This window comes from Salminus brasiliensis, chromosome 14, assembly GCF_030463535.1.
Source record: "Salminus brasiliensis chromosome 14, fSalBra1.hap2, whole genome shotgun sequence".
In the NCBI taxonomy this organism is placed as follows: domain Eukaryota; kingdom Metazoa; phylum Chordata; class Actinopteri; order Characiformes; family Bryconidae; genus Salminus; species Salminus brasiliensis.
This window is the reverse complement of record NC_132891.1, coordinates 34,018,107-34,038,933: the sequence shown is the minus strand read 5'-3', so window position 1 is coordinate 34,038,933 and position 20,827 is coordinate 34,018,107. Positions and strand designations below refer to the sequence as shown.

Below are 20,827 nucleotides of genomic sequence, written 5' to 3'. Positions count from 1 at the left end.
TCTTAGTAAATGTTCTCTATATCAGTGAAGGTTCTCTTAGTAAATGTTCTCTTTATTTATATCAGTGAAGGTTCTCTTAGTAAATGTTCTTTATTTATATCAGTGAAGGTTCTCTTTATTTATATCAGTGATGGTTCTTTTAGTAAATGTTCTCTTTATTTATTTCAGTGAAGGTTCTCTTAGTAAATGTTCTCTTTATTTATATCAGTGATGGTTCTTTTAGTAAATGTTCTCTTTATTTATTTCAGTGAAGGTTCTCTTAGTAAATGTTCTCTTTATTTATATCAGTGAAGGTTCTCTTAGTAAATGTTCTCTATTTATATCAGTGAAGGTTCTCTTAGTAAATGTTCTCTTTATTTATATCCGTGTAGGTTCTCTTTATTTATATCAGTGAAGGTTCTCTTAGTAAATGTTCTCTTTATTTATATCAGTGAAGGTTCTCTTTAATTATATCAGTGAAGGTTCTCTTAGTAAATGTTCTCTTTATTTATATCAGTGAAGGTTCTCTTAGTAAATGTTCTCTTTATTTATATCAGTGAAGGTTCTCTTAGTAAATGTTCTCTTTATTTATATCAGTGAAGGTTCTCTTAGTAAATGTTCTCTTTATTTATATCAGTGAAGGTTCTCTTAGTAAATGTTCTCTTTATTTATATCAGTGAAGGTTCTCTTAGTAAATGTTCTCTTTATTTATTTCAGTGAAGGTTCTCTTAGTAAATGTTCTCTTTATTTATATCAGTGTAGGTTCTCTTAGTAAATGTTCTCTTTAATTATATCAGTGAAGGTTCTCTTAGTAAATGTTCTCTTTAATTATATCAGTGAAGGTTCTCTTAGTAAATGTTCTTTATTTATATTAGTGAAGGTTCTCTTTATTTATATCAGTGATGGTTCTTTTAGTAAATGTTCTCTTTATTTATTTCAGTGAAGGTTCTCTTAGTAAATGTTCTCTTTAATTATATCAGTGAAGGTTCTCTTAGTAAATGTTCTCTTTATTTATATCAGTGAAGGTTCTCTTAGTAAATGTTCTCTTTAATTATATCAGTGAAGGTTCTCTTAGTAAATGTTCTCTTTAATTATATCAGTGAAGGTTCTCTTAGTAAATGTTCTCTTTATTTATATCAGTAAAGGTTCTCTTAGTAAATGTTCTCTATTTATATCAGTGAAGGTTCTCTTAGTAAATGTTCTCTTTATTTATATCAGTGAAGGTTCTCTTAGTAAATGTTCTCTATATCAGTGAAGGTTCTCTTAGTAAATGTTCTCTATATCAGTGAAGGTTCTCTTAGTAAATGTTCTCTTTATTTATATCAGTGAAGGTTCTCTTAGTAAATGTTCTTTATTTATATCAGTGAAGGTTCTCTTTATTTATATCAGTGATGGTTCTTTTAGTAAATGTTCTCTTTATTTATTTCAGTGAAGGTTCTCTTAGTAAATGTTCTCTTTATTTATATCAGTGATGGTTCTTTTAGTAAATGTTCTCTTTATTTATTTCAGTGAAGGTTCTCTTAGTAAATGTTCTCTTTATTTATATCAGTGAAGGTTCTCTTAGTAAATGTTCTCTTACTTGTTTTAGTAAATATTCAGAGGACCTTTAGTAAATGTTCTCTTTATTAATATCAGTGAAAGTTCTCTTAGTAAATGTTCTCTTTATTTATATCAGTGAAGGTTCTCTTAGTAAATGTTCTCTTTATTTATATCAGTGAAGGTTCTTTTAGTAAATGTTCTCTTTATTTATATCAGTGTAGGTTCTCTTAGTAAATGTTCTCTTTATATCAGTGAAGGTTCTCTTAGTAAATGTTCTCTTTATTTATATCAGTGATGGTTCTCTTAGTAAATGTTCTCTTTATTTATATCAGTGAAGGTTCTCTTAGTAAATGTTCTCAGTTCTTTCAGTAAAGAAATTCTTACTTCTTTTGTTAAAAAGTTCTTTATTAAATATTCCCTCAATTCTCTTATACAGTGTTGAAGTAAGGGTTCTCTTAGTTCTCTTTCTTTTATTAAATGTTCTCATTTCTCTCAGTAAAAAGTTATAAAATTGGTTCTCTTGGTTCTGAGGTAATTCAGGACCAGTTTTATGTAGAACTGGTCTCTAAACTGACCCTATGTTAATAAAATTACCACAGAATTGGCACCGGTTCTAGATCAGCTTTCTTGGCATGCTAACCTGATGCGTTCTGATGCTTTTTGAAATGCAGCACTTTTTTTTAGCCGCTAGCGAACGTTCACAGGAGAACCTAGCACCCCATGCCTGCAGCACGAGATCCGTGCCTCTGACAAGGCCATTGCTCAGGGCCAACAAAAGGATACGGCAACTTCATTGAGTGAAAGGCAAGACAAAGCAAACAAACCCCCAAAGCCGAATAAAGAGGGAGTAACTTGTATTCCGCCCCCCTCCTCTCCCCTCTCCGTGGGAGTCTGCAGTACCAGCCTGGCCTTCTCCGTGCTCCCTGGCACTCGTTCCCCAGCTAACTCCGGCCACGGCGCTGTTCCCACACTGAGAGCATCCTGCAGACCCCACACAACAGCGGCCGACTCGAGCTGTTCCTGTCTGTTCCACTGCCGAGAACGAGTCTTACAGAGCGTAGTGTGGAGGCTGATCCAACTTTAGGAAGGTTCCACCCAGTCACAGGCCTTGTTTAAAAAGGGTTCTTTAGTTAATCGTCTGCTGAAAGGCACTTTTGGGGAACCAAATGTGGTTCTCCTTTGGGATCACTCTGAAGAACCCTTGTGCTTGATTATGACTGTTAAAGTAGAAGATGTTTGTAAATGTTCTTTTAGCTGTTCCTCGATTAAAATGTTCTCAGTAAGTGTTCTTAGTTCACTTAGTTTTTAGTTCTCCTACCAAGTGTTCTCCTAGTTCTCTTACTAAACGTTCTCCTAGTACAGGTTCTCTTAGTTCTCCCAGTGGAAGTATTTTTAGTTCTCAGTTCTCATAGTAAATGTTCTTAGTTCTCTTAGTTTTGAGTTCTTCTACTAAGTGTTCTCTTAGTTCTCCCAGTGAATGTTCTAAGTATGTTTAGTTCTCAGATCTCGTAGTAAATGTTCTTCGCTCTCTTAGTTTTTAGTTCTGCAACTAAATGTTCTCCTAGTTCTCTTAGTAACTGTTCTATGTATTTTTAGATCTCAGTTTTCTAGTAAACGTTCTCTTAGTTCTCCTACTAAACGTTCTTTTAGTAAACGTTCTAGTAAACATTCTTTCAGTACATTTTCTTTAACTTCTCTTAGTAAATGTTCTCCTAGTAAACGTTGTAAAAAACTACTAAAACATGTACTAAAAATGAGTTCTCATAGTAAATGTTCTAGATCTCTAAGTAAACGCTCTCTTAGTTCTCCTACTAAACGTTCTTTTAGCAAACGTTCTAGTAAAAGTTCTTTCAGAACATGTTCTCCTAGTTCTCTTAGTAAATGTTCTCCTAGTAAACGTTGTAAAAAACTACTAAAACATGTACTAAAAATGAGTTCTCTTAGTAAGTGTTCTTCTAGATCTCTTAGTAAACGTTCTCTTAGTTCTCCTACTAAACGTTCTTTTAGCAAACGTTCTAGTAAAAGTTTTCAGAACATGTTCTCCTAGTTTTCCTAGCAAATGTTCTCTTAGCAAACTGTACTAAAACGTACAAAAAATGTTCTTTTAGTACATGTTCTCTGAGTTCTCTTAGTAAGTGATCTTCTAGATCTCTTAGTAAACGTTCTCTTAGTTCTCCTACTAAACATTCTCTTAGTAAACGTTCTAATAAACATTCAAGTTCTTTCAGATTATGTTCTCCTAGTTCTCTTAGTAAATGTTCTATGCACTTTTAGATCTCAGTTTTCTTAGTAAATGTTCTCTTAATGTGTACTAGAAATGTTCTTTTAGTACATGTTCTCTGAGTTCTTCTAGTAAGTGATCTTCTAGATATCTTCTAGATATCTTAGAGTGCAGAGGTCTGATTACGGCTGATTTTTGATGCATTTTAAACCATCCAACAAAAAAAAAAGCTCTGAACATTGTTTTAATTCCTAAACTCGTACGTTTTTGGTTCTTTATTTCCTTCTTCTGAACTTTCCGCTCTTCCTCCGGGCTGGTGGACGGAGCCGGAGCAGAAGTTACACCAACAAACCCTGCAGCAGCATGTCACATCTCCACCAGCGGTTGCCTTGGAGCTCCTCCACTTCTCAATCAACACCAAGGCAGAGAGCGGCTGAGTGAAGCTTGACCCAGACCTTCTAGCTCTCTGCTTCTCGCTCTACCCATCCCATCTCTCTAATCCTTTCTCCTCCTCTTTTTCCGTTCCTCCCTGTTTTCCTCTGCAGCTAGTCTAACTTTCCAGGACCTCCTCACTGACAGCCTTAGCATCCTTAATGACTTTTTAAAAATCTGTCTGGCCCGAATTACTGACGTCTCTTCACTGCGTCCCTGTAATCAGGCGGCAAGTGAAGAAGCACCAAGGGCCGGAGTAGACGCTGTAAACACACACACACACACACACACACACACACAATATACATATACATAAAATCAGTGTCCTACAATCTCTCCTCCTTCTACTTCAGCTCTGCTGTCCGTCGTCTACAGCCTGGGTGATTTCTCCAGACCGATGAGCCATCGAGGACTAGCCTGCCTCAGCGCTGTATAAACAACACCCAGTATGAGTCTGATCATGCTCATCAGAAGAGCGAATCTCTGACCTCGTTATGATTCATTACAGAACGATTCAGTGAGTCCAGGGGCTTCTCATGTTCACACCGATCCAATTCGGTCGGATCCAGTTATTTTAGTTGGATTTGGACAGAATAAGCTCTGAAATGTGAGAAAACCTCGTATAGAGAATTAGAGCTGAACAAATTAGAAATAGAAAGTTCGGTAGCTGGAACTAGCCAGTACTCAGTGTTCTCAGGGCTCTAGATGTTAATATAAAATTTGCATTTCAAATAAACTTAATAAAACGTAATACTTAATAAAAATTAACTTAATAAAAATTAAAAAGTTAAAAATGAAGCTAATTTGTTTAATTTATAAAACGTAAGTTAATTAAACTTAAAGTAGAAAGTTAACTGAGACGTTTTAATGTTACAAGCTAGCTAATGTTTTTAAGCTAGGTAACATTCTATAGGCTAGCAAACTTTTTAACAACTTTTTTCGAGTGAAACATTATTAAATATTAAATATAATCAATAAGAAATCAATTCTAACATTTTTAAAATTCAACATTTTCAGGCATTTTTTAGATCAGTGTATCAAAGCATAGTAAAAATGCAGTAAAATAACAAATAGGTGTTTTTTAGGACTAAAAAACTAAATGTTTTTGTTGCAATAAAACCTAAAGAAAATTTAACCTAAAACAGAAAACTAAAAACATCATAAAAACTTAATTTCTGAAGATTAATATTAATATTAATATTTAAAAACAGTTAAAAACTTTTCTTGCAGCTTTTTGGTGCAAAATGATTCAATGTTGGGAGATTTCCCCAGAACAGTTCTTGCTGTTCCCTACACTCACTCCCAAAAAGGGTTCTATGTAGTACTAAAAACCTGTTCTTTTGGCTTGTATAGTGATAGTGGAACCCACTTGGTTCAATGCAGGACATTTTATCAAAAAGACTCCAAAATTCAATCTGTAATTTCAATCCTTTACAATCATAATGAACTAAAATAACTAAAATCAATATAAAAATAAGGGTCTGTTTCAGTGATACCTAAGAAAAACCGTGTGTGGCCCCCCTTAAAAGAACCTTTCAGTGGATGGGTTATTATAAATTAAATTAATTAGATAGAAAAAAACTAGAACCATCTCCATGGGTTTCCCAGCAATACCAAGAACCCTTTAAGCTTCCAAATACTTCTATATAGAACCACTGCCTTCTACTACTAAAGAACCCATAGAGAACCCTTGAAGAGGCCAGGCCTGCTGCTAAACAAACAAACACGCCCTGCGGAGATGTTCATGGACTAACCAGCTCCAAACCCTGATGTTGAGTTTCACCCCTTTAAGCACTAGAGCTGAAAGGCTGGAGGAGATCCTAGCGGCGTTTAGGTGGTTAAGGTAGGTTGAGGAGACGTTTGGGCCGAGTGGTCCAAGGGTCCGCTCTCCAGTTCCTCACTCTCCAGACAGCAGGAGGTGCACACAGCAGTTCGGTGGTTGTTACTGAATAATAACCAGTGAGCTGATAGTAGTAACAGGCCTGCAGCTGAAGGGGTTAAACCAGTAAACCAGCTTCCAGTGTGGAACAGCAGTACCGCACCACAGTGAACAGGTGTCGGCCGATCCTCCCCGAGCTACAGCTACCTTCAGCCCGGCCCTGTGAGGAGTGTGTAATGGATGTTGTGGAAAAATGAAAAGAGGAAAAGTAGTTCTAATTGCAAAATGTAAATATTGGGTTTTCCCACAATGGGAAGCAGACCACCCAAGATGCCCCCCCCCTTTCCCCGCCCCCCCACCGTCCTACGCTCTGTCAGCGGCCCAGGGGACAGCTTTTTGTGTGTCTGAGTGTGAACCGTCACCATGCATCTCACACACACACACACACACACACACACACACACACACATACCCTCACTGGGCCAAATCTCGTCAGATCACCGGCTCTGCCGTACGACCGTCCGTGTTTTAGTTTCAGGGCTGCTGAAGAAAGACGGAAGGGAACTTTTAGAAGAACCTTTAGAAGAACCTTTAGAAGAACCTTTAGAAGAACCTCTCTGAAAAATGTTTTTCTTTTTCTCTCCAACGTCTCAAAACTCACACCGACACACACACACACACACACACACACACACACTAATAGCGCACGCAGCTATTACGCAACATGCGCCGGGTTCAAGGTGTCCGCCACGGCATTGCAGATGAGTGTCAAATGCTTGACTTTATAGTGCTAAATAGCTCCTGGTGGTCCGACACCTGATTCTGTAGATCTTCTAGAACCTCTAGACCCTTTCAGATCTTCACAGCAGATTAGCCTCTAGATCAGGGCTGCCCAAAGTGTGACCCGCGGGCCAGAAAAGCCAGAAAGTCACCCTAACCCCACCCCACCCCTCACCCACCGAGAGGACAAACATTCTGCTGACTCTTCGTAGAACCATTTTAGAAGGTTGTTTGAAGCTTTTCCTATGAAGTAAGGACGGATAAGGTTCTTCAAGTTCTTTAGTCATGGTTCTGTGTGGGACTATTGCACACAACCAACTGAACAACCCTTGAAGAACCTGTTTTTAAGGGCGTAGTGCTAAAAACAAAGGCCTTTTGGTGCTAGGTAGAACCATTTTAAAGGAACCATATATACAATAGTTTCAGAACCATTCAACAGTACTGCAAATGGTTCTTTAACTTATAACAACAGTGGAACCATTTTTAGAAGATGACTCTTCTAAGAACCATCATGAACTGTTAAGCCAGGCAAAGAACAAATTAATCTTTTAAATGGTTCTGTGGAGAACCACTTTGTACAGATGTACTGCTGAAAAAAAGGGTTCTTTGACCCGTAACCGTAATGGAACATTTTTGGTGATACACAGAACCAGGCTTCTTCAAAGAACCATCGACAAGAAGATTTCCATCATACAAAAGAAGAACCAATTGAACCATAGGGCTCTCTGAGTTGTCAAGGTTCTACATAGAACTGCTGCCTTTTTTCAAAGCACCCTTGAATAACCCCATTACCCAACAAGAGTGGAACCAATTTTTAACCATTTTTATTCTTCTGAGAACCATCTTGCGTTACATACAAGAACTGAACCGTTAAACCACGCAAAGAACCATTTAATCATTCAAACGGTTCTATATAGAACCACTGCCTGTGAGTAGAACCCTTGAATAACCCCTTTTTAAGAGAAAACTTGAAGCAAGAAGGGTTCTATATGGTACAGAACAACAGAACAAGAGGGTTCTTTGACTTGTAACAAATATGGAACATATTTGGTGATATACAGAAGCGAAGAACCATCAACAAGAGGTTCCCCTTCCTAGAGAAGAACATTAAACATCCTCTTTACATTTTCACAATTCTATACACAACAGCTGCCTTTACTACAGAACCCTCGAAGAAACCATAGTGGTATGGTATAGAACCATAAATTTGCAACACAGTGAAATTCCTTAGAACTCGATTGGAACCCTGGCTGACGGTTCTCGGCCCACCGCAAACATGGCACTTTGGGCACCTCTGATCTAGTGTCCGGGTTTTCCAGGACATCTACAAGAGGTTTTCCTTGACAGAGAAGAACCGTCAAACATCTACATACCTCTTTGGTTTATCACGCTTTTATATAACACTGTTGCCCTAACTAAAGAACCCTTGAAGAACCCTTACAGAACCCATGGAAAACACTGTATTTAGAAGGTATATCGTAGAAAAAGTAGCGCTCGTCCTTATTTGGTTCTTGGTCCACCACAAAGTTGTACTTTGGTCACCCCAAGACAAAGGTTTGGGCACCACATATACATGGATAAAGCCAAGCAGTGTCTAAGTTCCCACTCTTTTCAGGACAACATTTTCCAGGAATGTCCAGGACATTTCCCGGGACATTTCCCGGGACAATACGTTTATTAAAAGCCAGTATAAATAAGTTTTGCACACAATTCCATCACCATAAGATGCAAATCCTTCGGAAGATCCTTTGGTGTTTGGTGCAAAATGGGGAACAAATGACATGCAGCTAGACTCAATTTAGCTAACTGATGCTAGCTAGAAAGGAAGCGTTAGCTAAAGAAAGTTGCTAACAGTTAAACAACTGACTTAACAAAGAAACCTTTCAGATATGTGTGAAGTACGTGTGTGTTAAGCAGTGTCCTGTTCATTAACATCAGCTATGTGTTTAATTAGTAGATATTTAGGCCTTCGTCCCCATTTATAGCATTACACACTGTTAAACATGGTGGTGGTGGTAGTGTAACATCGGTCCACATGACAGTGCAGCATCCAAAACTTCACTAAAGAGAGCAACACCAACTACAATCTGCAATCTCAGGCTCACTAATAATTCCAGGACATTTTTAGGAGTTCCCATGACTGGGAGACTCCAGGTTTTCCAGGAAGCGTGAAAACCCTGAGTGTGGTTTCTCCAAGTGAAAAAGCTAGTCTTGCATGCATCAGCTTCAGTAGCCCATACAACCAGAGGAACCCTCCAACCTACCCCTGCCAGAACTGCTGCCCATTCCCCTCTGCACACGGTAAACCCAGCTCGTGCATCATTCAATCAACAATGCAAGCTGCAGCCCAGCAGTAAAGCTGCTGTAAAAGCCAACTTTGCAAAATGCGTGCAAGACCAGTCACGCGCCAAACAATGCAACACCTCACAAATAAGGGGTGCACACCAAAAAAGCACGAGACACTCTGCAGAAAGTGTCCTCTACTTTTTGAGAACACTCTTACTGAAGCTGCAGGACAAAAAAAAAACCCCAAACACAACAAACACACAGGAACACACGGCAGCACGTGCAGGTTTTAAACTCCTCACCTTGTGTTGATCTGCTCGCGGAAGCTCGAGCTGCCTGCCGGACAAAAGCGAGCAGGCAAAGGGCCACGAATCCGGAGCTCGGGCGCATCGCAGCACCACCAGCAGAAGCACCAACCAGAAGAGCGAGGAGTCGTTTAATGTTTGCCCCTCGCGCCCGGGCACGCAGACGGGACGAGCGGCCGCTCTCGCTGGAGAGTGAGAGCAGAGTGAGAGCAGAGTGAGAGAGAGAGGAGCTGTTGTGAGAGAGGGGTTTCAGCGGGGGTATGTGGGTGGAGGCGCTGGGTGAAGCCGTGTAGTCCCCGCGGTGTTACAGAGCCCTGCGGCCGCCCTGCTGCTCTGACTGGGTGGATGTAGCCGGACTGAGAGAGAGAGAGCAGCCGGGGGAGGACGAGCGCCGTCCACAGACCATGTTCACCTCAGAGAGAGAGAGAGAGAGAGAGAGAGAGAGAGAGAGGGGCGGGGGGAGGAGAGATGGAGATGTCTCTCTCTCTCTCTATATATATATATATATATATATATATATATAACGTTTTGTAGATGTAGGAAACTACTATCTATACATATATATATACTAAATATATATAAATGATAAAAACGTCCTGTAGATGGTTCTTTGAAGACTCTCTCTCTCTCTCTCTCTCTATATATATATATATATATAACGTTTTGTAGATGTAGGAAACTACTATCTATACATATATATATACTAAATATATATAAATGATAAAAACGTCCTGTAGATGGTTCTTTGAAGACTCTCTCTCTCTCTCTCTATATATATATATATAGTGATGAAAAAATGCTTTGTAGATGTAGAAAACTACTATCTATACATATCTATACACTAAATCTGTATATATATATACACATATATGATAAAAACGTCCTGTAGATGGTTCTTTAAAGACTCTCTCTTTCTCTCTCTTATATGTATGTATGTAAATATGTATATATATACATATATATGTATATACACTAAGGTATATAAATATAATATGATAAAAAAAACGTTTTGCAGGTGGTTTAGAAGACTTACTCTATATTTACATATTGTAATGAAAACATTTTGTAGACAGTTCTTTAAAGACTCACTCTCAATATATGATTGAATATATATGAAATGTCTAAAATTCTCTACACATATATAGGATAAAAACGTCCTGTAGATGGTTCTTTGAAGACTCTTTTGTCTTTTTGTCTTTTGTCTCCCTATGTATACATATATATATATATATATATATATATATATATATATATATATACACACATACATATATATACATAATGTATATACACTAAGGTATATAAATATAATATGATAAACGTTTTGCAGATGGTTTAGAAGACTTACTCTATATTTACATATTGTAATAAAAAGGTTTTTTAGATGTAGAAAACGATATATATGTATATAATGAAAACGTTTTGTAGGTGGTTCTTTAAAGACTTACACTCTATATATACATATTGTGATGAAAAATGTCTTGTAGATGTAGAAAACGTTCTCTCTCTATATATATATATATTTATGACGAAAAAAACATTTTGCAGATGTTCTTTAAAGACTCACTGACTATATATACATATTGTGATGAAAAAACATCAGATGTAGAAAACTCTATACATTTATTCATATTTATGTATATGATGAAAACGTCTTGTAGATGGTTCTCTGAAGAACATGCAGCATTAAAAGCCTAATGTTGAGAAAGCGGTTCTTCAGTGGTTCTTTAGAAAGGCTGCAGTTCTGTGTAGAACCGTGCTTAAAGAGGAATCCTTCGCAAAGGTTCTTCTTCCATATGACTCCTTCTGGTTTCTACGTAGGATCATTGTGAGAACCGTTCACACCAGGTCTTCCATCCTCTGCAAGAACCACTGAAACATTCACTGGGTTCTTTTCGTTGTCATGGTAACCCTTAAAGACAACCTTTTTTTTGGCCCATTGGAATTGGGTTTGCCCCTTGGTTCCGTACATGATTACTGCTGAATCCTCCCCAGACCCTATTTTGCTTCTCGCCGGACGGTCCGTTAGAGCCCCTCTTCAGCAGCAGCAGCAGCAGGCCCTGGAGGCTGGCTCAGTAACACTCGTGGCGTTCAGGTCTGCTGCTGCTCTGCGCTTTAAGCAGTGGAGGAACGAGATGGTTTGAGGAACTTTTGAAGGTTTTTTAAACAGTGGAGGAACCTCTTTAGGTACTGTGAGGAACCTTCAATAAAAAGAGGAGTTTTTAACCCCCCCCCCCCCTTTACCATTACATTCATTCATAACACTCTCTCTCCTTTCTCTCTCTCTCTCACTCTCTCCTTTCACTCTCTCTCTCTCACTCTCTCTCTCACTCTCTCTCACTCTCTCTCTCTCTCTCACTCTCTCCTTTCACTCTCTCTCTCTCACTCTCTCTCTCTCACTCTCTCTCTCTCTCACTCTCTCTCTCACTCTCACTCTCTCTCCTTTCACTCTCTCTCTCTCTCACTCTCTCTCACTCTCACTCTCTCTCTCTCCTTTCTCTCTCTCTCTCTCTCTCTCTCACTCTCTCTCTCTCCTTTCTCTCTCTCTCTCTCTCTCACTCTCACTCTCTCTCTTACTCTCTCTCTCTCTGTCTCTCTCTCACTCTCGCTCCTTTCTCTCTCTCACTCTCTCTCTCTCCTTTCACTCTCTCTCACTCTCTCACTCCTTTCTCTCTCTCTCACTCTCACTCTCTCTCTCTCATTTCTCTCTCTCTCTCCTTTCACTCTCTCTCTCTCTCCTTTCACTCTCTCTCTCTCCTGTCACTCTCTCTCTCTCTCCTTTCACTCTCTCTCTCTCCTGTCACTCTCTCTCTCTCACTCTCTCTCTCTCCTTTCACTCTCTCTCTCTCTCTCTCTCCTTTCACTCTCTCTCTCACTCTCTCTCTCCTTTCTCTCTCTCTCACTCTCTCTCACTCCTTTCTCTCTCTCTCACTCTCACTCTCTCTCTCTCATTTCTCTCTCTCTCTCCTTTCACTCTCTCTCTCTCTCCTGTCACTCTCTCTCTCTCTCACTCTCTCTCTCTCCTTTCACTCTCTCTCTCTCTCTCTCTCTCCTTTCACTCTCTCTCTCTCTCTCTCACTCTCTCTCTCTCCTTTCACTCTCTCTCTCTCTCTCTCCTTTCACTCTCTCTCTCACTCTCTCTCTCCTTTCACTCTCTCTCTCTCACTCTCTCTCTCTCTCTCACTCTCTCTCTCTCTCACTCTCTCTCTCTCTCACTCTCTCTCTCTCTCGGACTGCTGAAGTGGGCGGTTGCCGTGGAAACGGCTTCCGTGTGCGCGGGAGGTCAGACGCTCCGAGGCCACTTGCAGGCAGACCCGTGTGGAGTGCGCACGCGCGCGGACCCTGAGCCCTGCAGCAGCGTTTAGCCGCTCGCGCGAATAAAGAGCTCAGTCAGCGCGAGACCGAAACTCACGAACCCCCGTATCTGCTGTATCTCACACAGGCCGTCTGGTTCCCTACACCCACAGTGAGCTCCTCTGCCCTGCTTAAAGGCTGACAGCGGGGGAGAACCAGCGAGTCCTTACACGCCTTACACACACACACACACACACACACACACACACACAGCATCTTTAAAAGGAGGCAATTAACCTCACAGCAACGCATCTCAGCTCAGTGGCGGTGTTTTCCCAGCGCCCCTGGCGCCCCCTGTGGGCGAGGGGAGGAGGAACCTACTGCTCTGAGCTCCAGGCCCTGCAGATAAGCCCAGGCCTCCAGTGCAGGCAGTGCTCCCTGTGAAGCCTCGGCCTAGTGGGACAACACAGCTGCAACCTCCAGAGCTCCAGCCTGCAGCCTCTCCATCACTGCACCCCCCTTCACCCCCTTTACCCCTCTGTGGGGGTAAGCTGCACTTCACCTGGCACAGACGCGGGGTCTGCAGAAGACCACCTGAGAGGAAATACACTGTGTACGCTGCTTCACCACCACATCACTCCTGCAGTCTGCTAATGTCCACCGGCACAGAGGACATTAACCCACACAGAGGAACAGAGGAGTGGACGTTCACCTTTATTACAGCACAGCTTTAATTTGATCTTTTACTCGGTAACTAAAAGAGTGGAATTTTAACTTTGAAGATGAATAGAATTGAATTTTACTTTGTAACTAAATAAGTTAACTTTGCACATAGATCTAGAGGAATTTGCAAGTATTTTTACTTTACTTATTTTTATTTTTACTAAAATTTTATTAAGAATATTTTCAACTTTCTAAGTAAAATAAGTGGAATTCTTACTAAAACTGAATAGGGTTGAATTTTAACTTTGTAAAAGAGTGGAATGTTATTTTTGAAATTGAATAAAGAGGAATTTTTACTTTAAAACTGAACAGATTTGGATTTAAACTTTAAAACTAAAAGAGTGGAATTTAACTTTCAAATTTAATTAAGAGAAATTTTACTTTCTAAGTAAAATCAGTGGAACTCTTTAAAACTGAATAGATTTTAACATTGAAATTTAATAGGTTTGAATCATAACTTTGTAACTTGTTGTAATGGCAACTTTGCAATTGAAAAAAGATGAATTTGAAATGAAACAGATGGAATTTTACCTTTAAATTGAAAAAAAGAGATTTTTAACTTGAACATTTAATAGATTTGAATGTTAAATTTGCAACTAAAAGAGTGGAATATTAACTTTGCAATTGAAAAAAAGGGAATTTTAAATTTGACACTGAATAGGGTTGAATTTTACTTTGTAACTAAATAAGTTAACTTTGCACATAAATCTAGAGGAATTTGCAACTTTGCAATTGAATAAAGAAGAATTTTACTTTAAAATGGAAAGATTTGAATTTTAACTTCATGAGTGGAATTTAACTTTCAAATATTCAACTTTTTAAGTAAAATAAGTGGAATTCCTACTTTAAAACGGAATAGGATTAAATTTTAACTTTGTAAAAGAGTGGAATGTTATTTTTGCAATTGAATAAAGAGGAATTTTAAATTGGAAATTGATTAAGATTGAATTTTACCTTAGAAATTGAATAGGGAGGAATTTTAACTTTAAAACTGATTTTAACTTTGAGACTAAAATAGTGGAATTTAACTTCAGTTAATGGAACTCTTTAAAACTGAATAGATTTTAATATTGAAATGCAATAGGGTTGAATTATAACTTTGTGACTTGTCGTGATGGCAACTTTGCAACTGAATAAAGAGGAATTTGAAATAGAACTGAATAGGATGAAATTTTACCTTTGAGATTGAAAAAAGAGGATTTTTAACTTGATAGATAAATTGAATAGATTTGAATGGTAACTTTGCAACTAAAAGAGTGGAATATTAACTTTGCAATTGAAAAAAGGGGAATTTTAAATTTGACACTAAATAGGATTGAATCTTTACTTTGGAACTAAAAGAGTGGAATTTAACTTTCAAATTTAATAAAGAGGAATTTTAACTTTCAAAGTAAAATAAGTGGAATTTTAACTTTGAAATTAAATAAGGTTTAATTACAACTTAATTGTAATTTCTTACAATTAAAAAAGACTGAAATGAAGTAGAACTTTAACATTAAAATGAACCAGAATTACATTTGAACTCTGAAATAAAAAAAAAACTGGAATTTTTAACTTGGGAACTGAATAGATCCTGATATGTGAATATATTCTTGTTTGTGAGATCAGAACAATGATCAATCACAAGCGGACGTTTCCGTATTTACATTTACAGCATTTAGCTGACGCTCTTATCCAGAGCGACTTACAAGGTTACTGGTATTACAGAGGAGGGCCAGTGCAGTGTTAGGAGTCTTGCCCAAGGACTCTTATTGATATAGCGCAGCACAGTCACTCTGACTGGGAATCGAACCCCAGTCTCCCACATGGTGTGGTAGCTCAGTGGCAGGTAGTGGTGTTATCTGTTGCGCCACACCAACCACGTATATGAGTGGAAGTATACAGACGTGGGAGTAAAGGGTTAACATGTTAACACAGCGCATCAAACTGAAACATGTCCTTTATCATGTTCTGGGCACACTCTGGGTACCAGCATGTAATCAGGCCCAGGCCTAGGCCCAGGCCAAGGCCCAGGCCCTGCGTCTGGTACCGTAAGTGGGCTTCGATGCCAGGCTTCCCCTCGAGCGACAAACACTGTTTTCTATCTTTTCTTTATTTTGTGTGACAAACCACCATCTTTGAAGTGCGTCTCTTGGCTCAGGGTCTCACATGTAAAGGCCAGCGAAAGACAGCCGGTTCCACAGCCCTGCACATAGGCCTGCTGACTGGGCCTCGTCTGGTGGTCATCTTAAAAGTGTTTACAGATATTCTGCTCGACTCTCCAGTCTACTCACGTCCTGAACGAACGCCTGGAGTTGGACCACCCAGACTAAAGGATGTTCTGAGTTTCTGACGATCAAACAAGCTAATTGAATTCTCTTTCGTTTGGTGGACTTTCCCGCACCAGTCCACCAATGCTCAAGGCCTGAGTCATCGAACTGGGCCCAAACGAGAACAATAGATTTCTGTCCTAGATCAATAAACCTACATAATTAACACCTGTCATCTCTGATTTGTTGCATACTATCCTCATGGCTGGCAGAGCCTCCGCCTAAGACAACGGGAACGCTGCTTTTGCCAACCTATTGTTTGGGCTTCGGTTTCTAAGCCCTTTATAGTGACCTCTAGAGGACGTACCGAGAATTTACCACACGTCCAAAAGTCTACGGACACCTGCCTATTCAATTCTGAGGGAGCTTGACTTCCTTTGCTGCAGTAATAGCCTCTACTGTTCTGGGAGGGCTTTACGCTAGATGTTGGGACATTACCGTGAGGATTTGATTGCATTTGGAGGTCAGGTGCAGATGTTGGACAGCCCTTCTTCTGCTTGGGGGCTTTAGACCCCTCTAGCTAATGGTTGGTATCAGACATGGTGCATATTAGGCTCATGTGCCTGATCTGACCGGTTAAGGTAACTGACCAACTTGGCTGGAGATTGGTGAAATTGGTTCCACCCACTGGAAACCAATACGCGACTGGCTGATTCCTCTGTAAGTTCCTTACCATCCCAGCCAACATGTGGGGCTCACATGGCCGGAACATGGGCTGGGTGGGTTCCAGGTAGGCGTGGGCTCATCTAGATTTCCCATCTAGGCTCCATGTGCAGTGTACAACCCAAGCTGGGCCCATGCTTAACCCCTACAGGTTCATCACTGACCCTGGTGGGCATCCATATGCGGGGCCAACATGGAACCCGAGGACTAAACGATCTGGTTCCCAGTTGGGCCACCCCTACAGGACCTACATGGACAAGTTATCTGGGCTGGAGTTTCAGGCCTAGTCTCCCTCACAAATGTCACCAAGCACGTCACAATGCAATACCCATCACAAGTACATGGAGCTTAGTGAGGCTTGATGGTCCCCCTCCAACGTCCCATGTGGGGCCTGTATGGGTAGCCCAACCGGGAACCAGAAAGTTTCGTCCTGTCGTCAGTGGTGGGACCAGGAGGGGTTAAGCATGGGCCCAATCTGGGTTGTGCACTGCATACAGGGCCTAGATGGGATCCATGTGAGATTAAGTGGGCTGTAACGATGGGGCCCATTTGGGAAGCCCAGCTGGGTCCCAGGAAAAAAAAATGCATGTACAAACCCACTCAGAGCCCCAGGCCCAGCTGTAACCCACCTAGCCCATGTTCCACCCATGAGAGCCCTGCATGGGTGTAGCTCAAAGCAGGAGTTCTCAGAGTTCTCTCAGCTGCTATAGTCGGACATGGTGAGGGCGTGGACACCAAACACTGATCTTCACTGGCCTGTTCCACACGTCAGCCGCTGCATTAGAGCCCTGCCTGGCAGCCAGAACCCACAGGTGAGTCAAACGCGGGCCCGAGTGTCCTCTGATGAAGTGATGTCACCTCTTCGGCTTTTAATCTGTAAGTGATGCAGGTTTGTTTTCTGATGTTCCGTCGATCTGACGTCCCCCTCCTGTGGGAAGAGTTTCGATACGAGCAGACGTGTGTGTGTGTGTGTGTGTGGCCTAAGGGTTAGGCATGTATGGACAGTCATTGGGCAGTGCTTCGTCATCCCCAGCTGTGTTAGCACCCCTCTCCGTCTCTGATTTCATGCTGGCGGGGAATCACAGATAAGTCTTTAATCTCTGAGAGAGCGAATGAAGAGAGAAATGACCTGTACAGGTAATCAGAGGTGCTGGAGGGTGGAGGGTAGAGGGTGGAGGGTGAAGGGTGGGGGGTCACCAGTGGAAATTCCCAGTCTTTTTCTTCTTTATTCAACGAAGGCAACCGGAATCCAGAGTGGCTACACACAAGCTGAACTTGGCTTGGGGATCCCTGCTTTAGCCAACATTAAAGGGCCCATATAGGACGCCCATGTAGGTAGAATGGGCAGTCATGTGTAAATGTGTGGATGGTTATGACATCACAAACATGATAAATAAAAAAAATGAGTCAATTAATTACAGCTTAGTCTAAAACATTAAACACTTCCTCAAAGGAGAATATATGGAAGCGAGCGGGTATCCATGCTAAGCAAAGGCGACCAAGGAAGCACCGCTCGGAAATCTGTGCTAAGCTAAAAGCTAACCCTAGCCAACTAGGACAAGCACCGCTCAGAGAGGAGCCCACGCTAGGCTAAAGGCTAACTCTAGCCTGCTGAGGTAAGCCCTGCACAGAGTATTCAAGATAAGCAAAAAGCTAACCCTAGCCGACCAGCAACAATCACTTCAGCTAACTAACCACACACCGTGCGGAGAGGACACCGAGTGGACACTGAGTGGACACCGAGAGGACACAGAGAGGACACAGAGAGGACAGCAACCCAGTCTGGTAAGACGTGGGAAATGTGCATATATAAAAAAACATTCGTCATTACAATGTTTGTGTTATAGCGCTAAAAACAAAGCTATGCTATGCTACATAGCTCAAATTAGCCGCCATGCTGATGTAAACCAACCAATCAGAGCTCTTAAATTATTCGCGAGCCCAGCATAAAGGGAAAAACGGAGGCTGCGGCCCACTTGCGTACCACACACTAACACTATAAGGTACAGACTATATACTAATTTCGGTATTAGCATGCTAACCCATTTTTTTCCGCTAACAGGAAACGATGAAGCGTTGCTATGCCAACATGCATCACTGCAAGTTCTCCAGCCTCCTCCGTCGCAGCTGCCCTTGCATCGCTATCCGACATTTTTTCTTATTATTGTTCCAGGCAGGTGTAGCTCCTCCCTTTCTGTTTCCCATTGCATTGTGGGATATTGACCAGTTCTGAGTGTGAATCTCAAATATATATATATATATATATATATATATATATATATATATATTTGAGTATGCTCACCTTTTTTAACAAAAAAATTATATATATATATTTGAGTATGCTCACCTTTTTTTATTATTATATTTAATTGTATATTTAATGTGTGATTTGATATAATCTGAGGTAAAATAACAGGGTGGTAAATGGTAAAGGCTTCATCTGGGCATTTTTCACCCCAATCAAAGCCACATGCTTGGTATTTATACCTCAAACAACAATGTAAATACTGAATAAATGAATTCTGTGGTACCGTTAATGTTCTAATAACCCAATATCCTCAATTCTGATCTCGGGTTGACTTTAAGATTCTTACAGCAACATCCAAGAGAGCCAAGCGAGGCCTTAAAATGCCCTAAAATGGTCATTCTGCTTTCATCACGTCAACAGGACGAGGAGAATGAACTAATATACCAGCATCAGATCAGAGTCCAGCCACAGCCTCATTTCCGCAAATAAGGGAACCTCTGTACAGTCATTAATGCAGTGCCTGGTGGGAGTTATTAAGGAGATTGCTGGTGAACCGCAAGCGCTCGGTTATTGTTTATGTGGGTTAGTCAGAAAGGACCCCATGCAGAGGAGCTGGAAGGAGCAGCTGGGAGACATAAACCACATCACCAGGCCACTAACGTTACTCATCGTCCTCGGCCTGGTGTGTGGGCTCAGGGCTTGCGGCCCGAGCACGCCAGGGTGTCGCAATAAACCGCTCTCGGCCAATCCTGCCACTTCCTCTTCCTGAAGGGAACAGACAGAGAGGAGATAGCCGCTTAAAGGAACAGTTTGGCAAAAGCGCCTCATTTGCACAATTCCCTCATTTCCCCAAAAGACGTCTGCAGGGCTGATCTGAGGTTTGCTTGTTTACTTTCACGCTGCAGCTATGAGGCTAACGTTAGTGGCCTGGTGATGGTTTATGTCTCCCAGCTGCAGTCTGAGTTGAGTTAGATGGGTTAGATGCTGTCATGAAACCTAGCACTGTGCTAACCCACCTCCTTACCAATTTAGGTCGCCATTTACCCAACCACCACCATCATCCCTGTGCACAGCCAGCCTCACCTCTTTTTCGAAGCAACATGCCTGGAGGAAAGCACTATATACTAGTGTGATGTGGGGGGAGAGCGCCATCTACCCACCCTAGAGAGAGCAAGGCCAACTGCACTGTCTTGGGGCCCTGGCCAATGATGGCTAGCAGTGTGACCGGGATTCGAACCCGTTGATGGCTAGCAGTGTGACCGGGATTCGAACCTGTTGATGGCTAGCGGTGTGACTGGGATTCGAACCCGTTGATAGCTAGCAGTGTGACCGGGATTCGAACCTGTTGATGGCTAGCAGTGTGACCGGGATTCGAACCCGTTGATAGCTAGCGGTGTGACTGGGATTCGAACCCGTTGATAGCTAGCAGTGTGACCGGGATTCGAACCTGTTGATGGCTAGCAGTGTGACCGGGATTCGAACCCATAAATGGCTAGCAGTGTGACCAGGATTCGAACCCGTTAATGGCTAGCAGTGTGACCAGGATTCAAGTCGTCAAGTGGGTTTATTGTCATTTCAACTATATACAGAGTACACAGTGAAACCCGTTGATGGCTAGCGGTGTGAGCAGGATTCTAACCCGTTGATGGCTAGCGGTGTGACCGGGATTCGAACCCGTTGATGGCTAGCAGTGTGACCGGGATTCGAACCAGTGATCCTCTGATCACAGTGGCGGGACCACCCAGGGCCTGCTTTAGTACTGTTTTAACATGTCCTTTAACTAATCACTTTGAAATGCGTCCCACCTACGATGCAACACCAAGGAGTGTTCAGGGGTTTTCAGTTGGAATTCACTTAATCTTGGCTAAGTTAGCCTCAGTGTGCTAATCAGCTAGCTGTTCAAACTTTGCAATGATTTTGGGAAATAACTTGAACACAATGAACTTAAACCTTTGGTTCAAAAATCAGGAGTGTATTGCCTTCCTTTTTGTTGTTGTTAGCCATGTAGCCTGTAGCTGGCTAGTTCGCAAGCTAGCTGAATGCAATAATGTGGCGTCCACCTCTAGTTGGTGTCAGAAGTGGGATGTTGCTGCTAAGCTGGAGGGAGACGAGTAATGCATCAATGAACCTGAAAGCGAAGATCGAAGAAGGCGCTAGGGGGTGCTGTGT

The 20,827-nt window shown here is 41.3% G+C and overlaps 1 protein-coding gene across 2 annotated transcripts in view; it reads right to left on the bottom strand.

Annotated features, from left to right (window-relative positions):
- The window catches only part of scube3 (signal peptide, CUB domain, EGF-like 3), a 116,138-nt gene extending 106,324 nt beyond the window's left edge, over nucleotides 1-9,814 (bottom strand). For both annotated transcript variants that reach the window (XM_072656547.1, XM_072656546.1), the window contains exon 1: nucleotides 9,419-9,814. In XM_072656547.1, coding sequence (XP_072512648.1) covers nucleotides 9,419-9,506 — 88 coding nt within the window. In that variant the 5' untranslated portion in view covers nucleotides 9,507-9,814. The remainder of the gene's footprint in view (nucleotides 1-9,418) is intronic.
- Nucleotides 9,815-20,827: the final 11,013 nt, after the last annotated feature.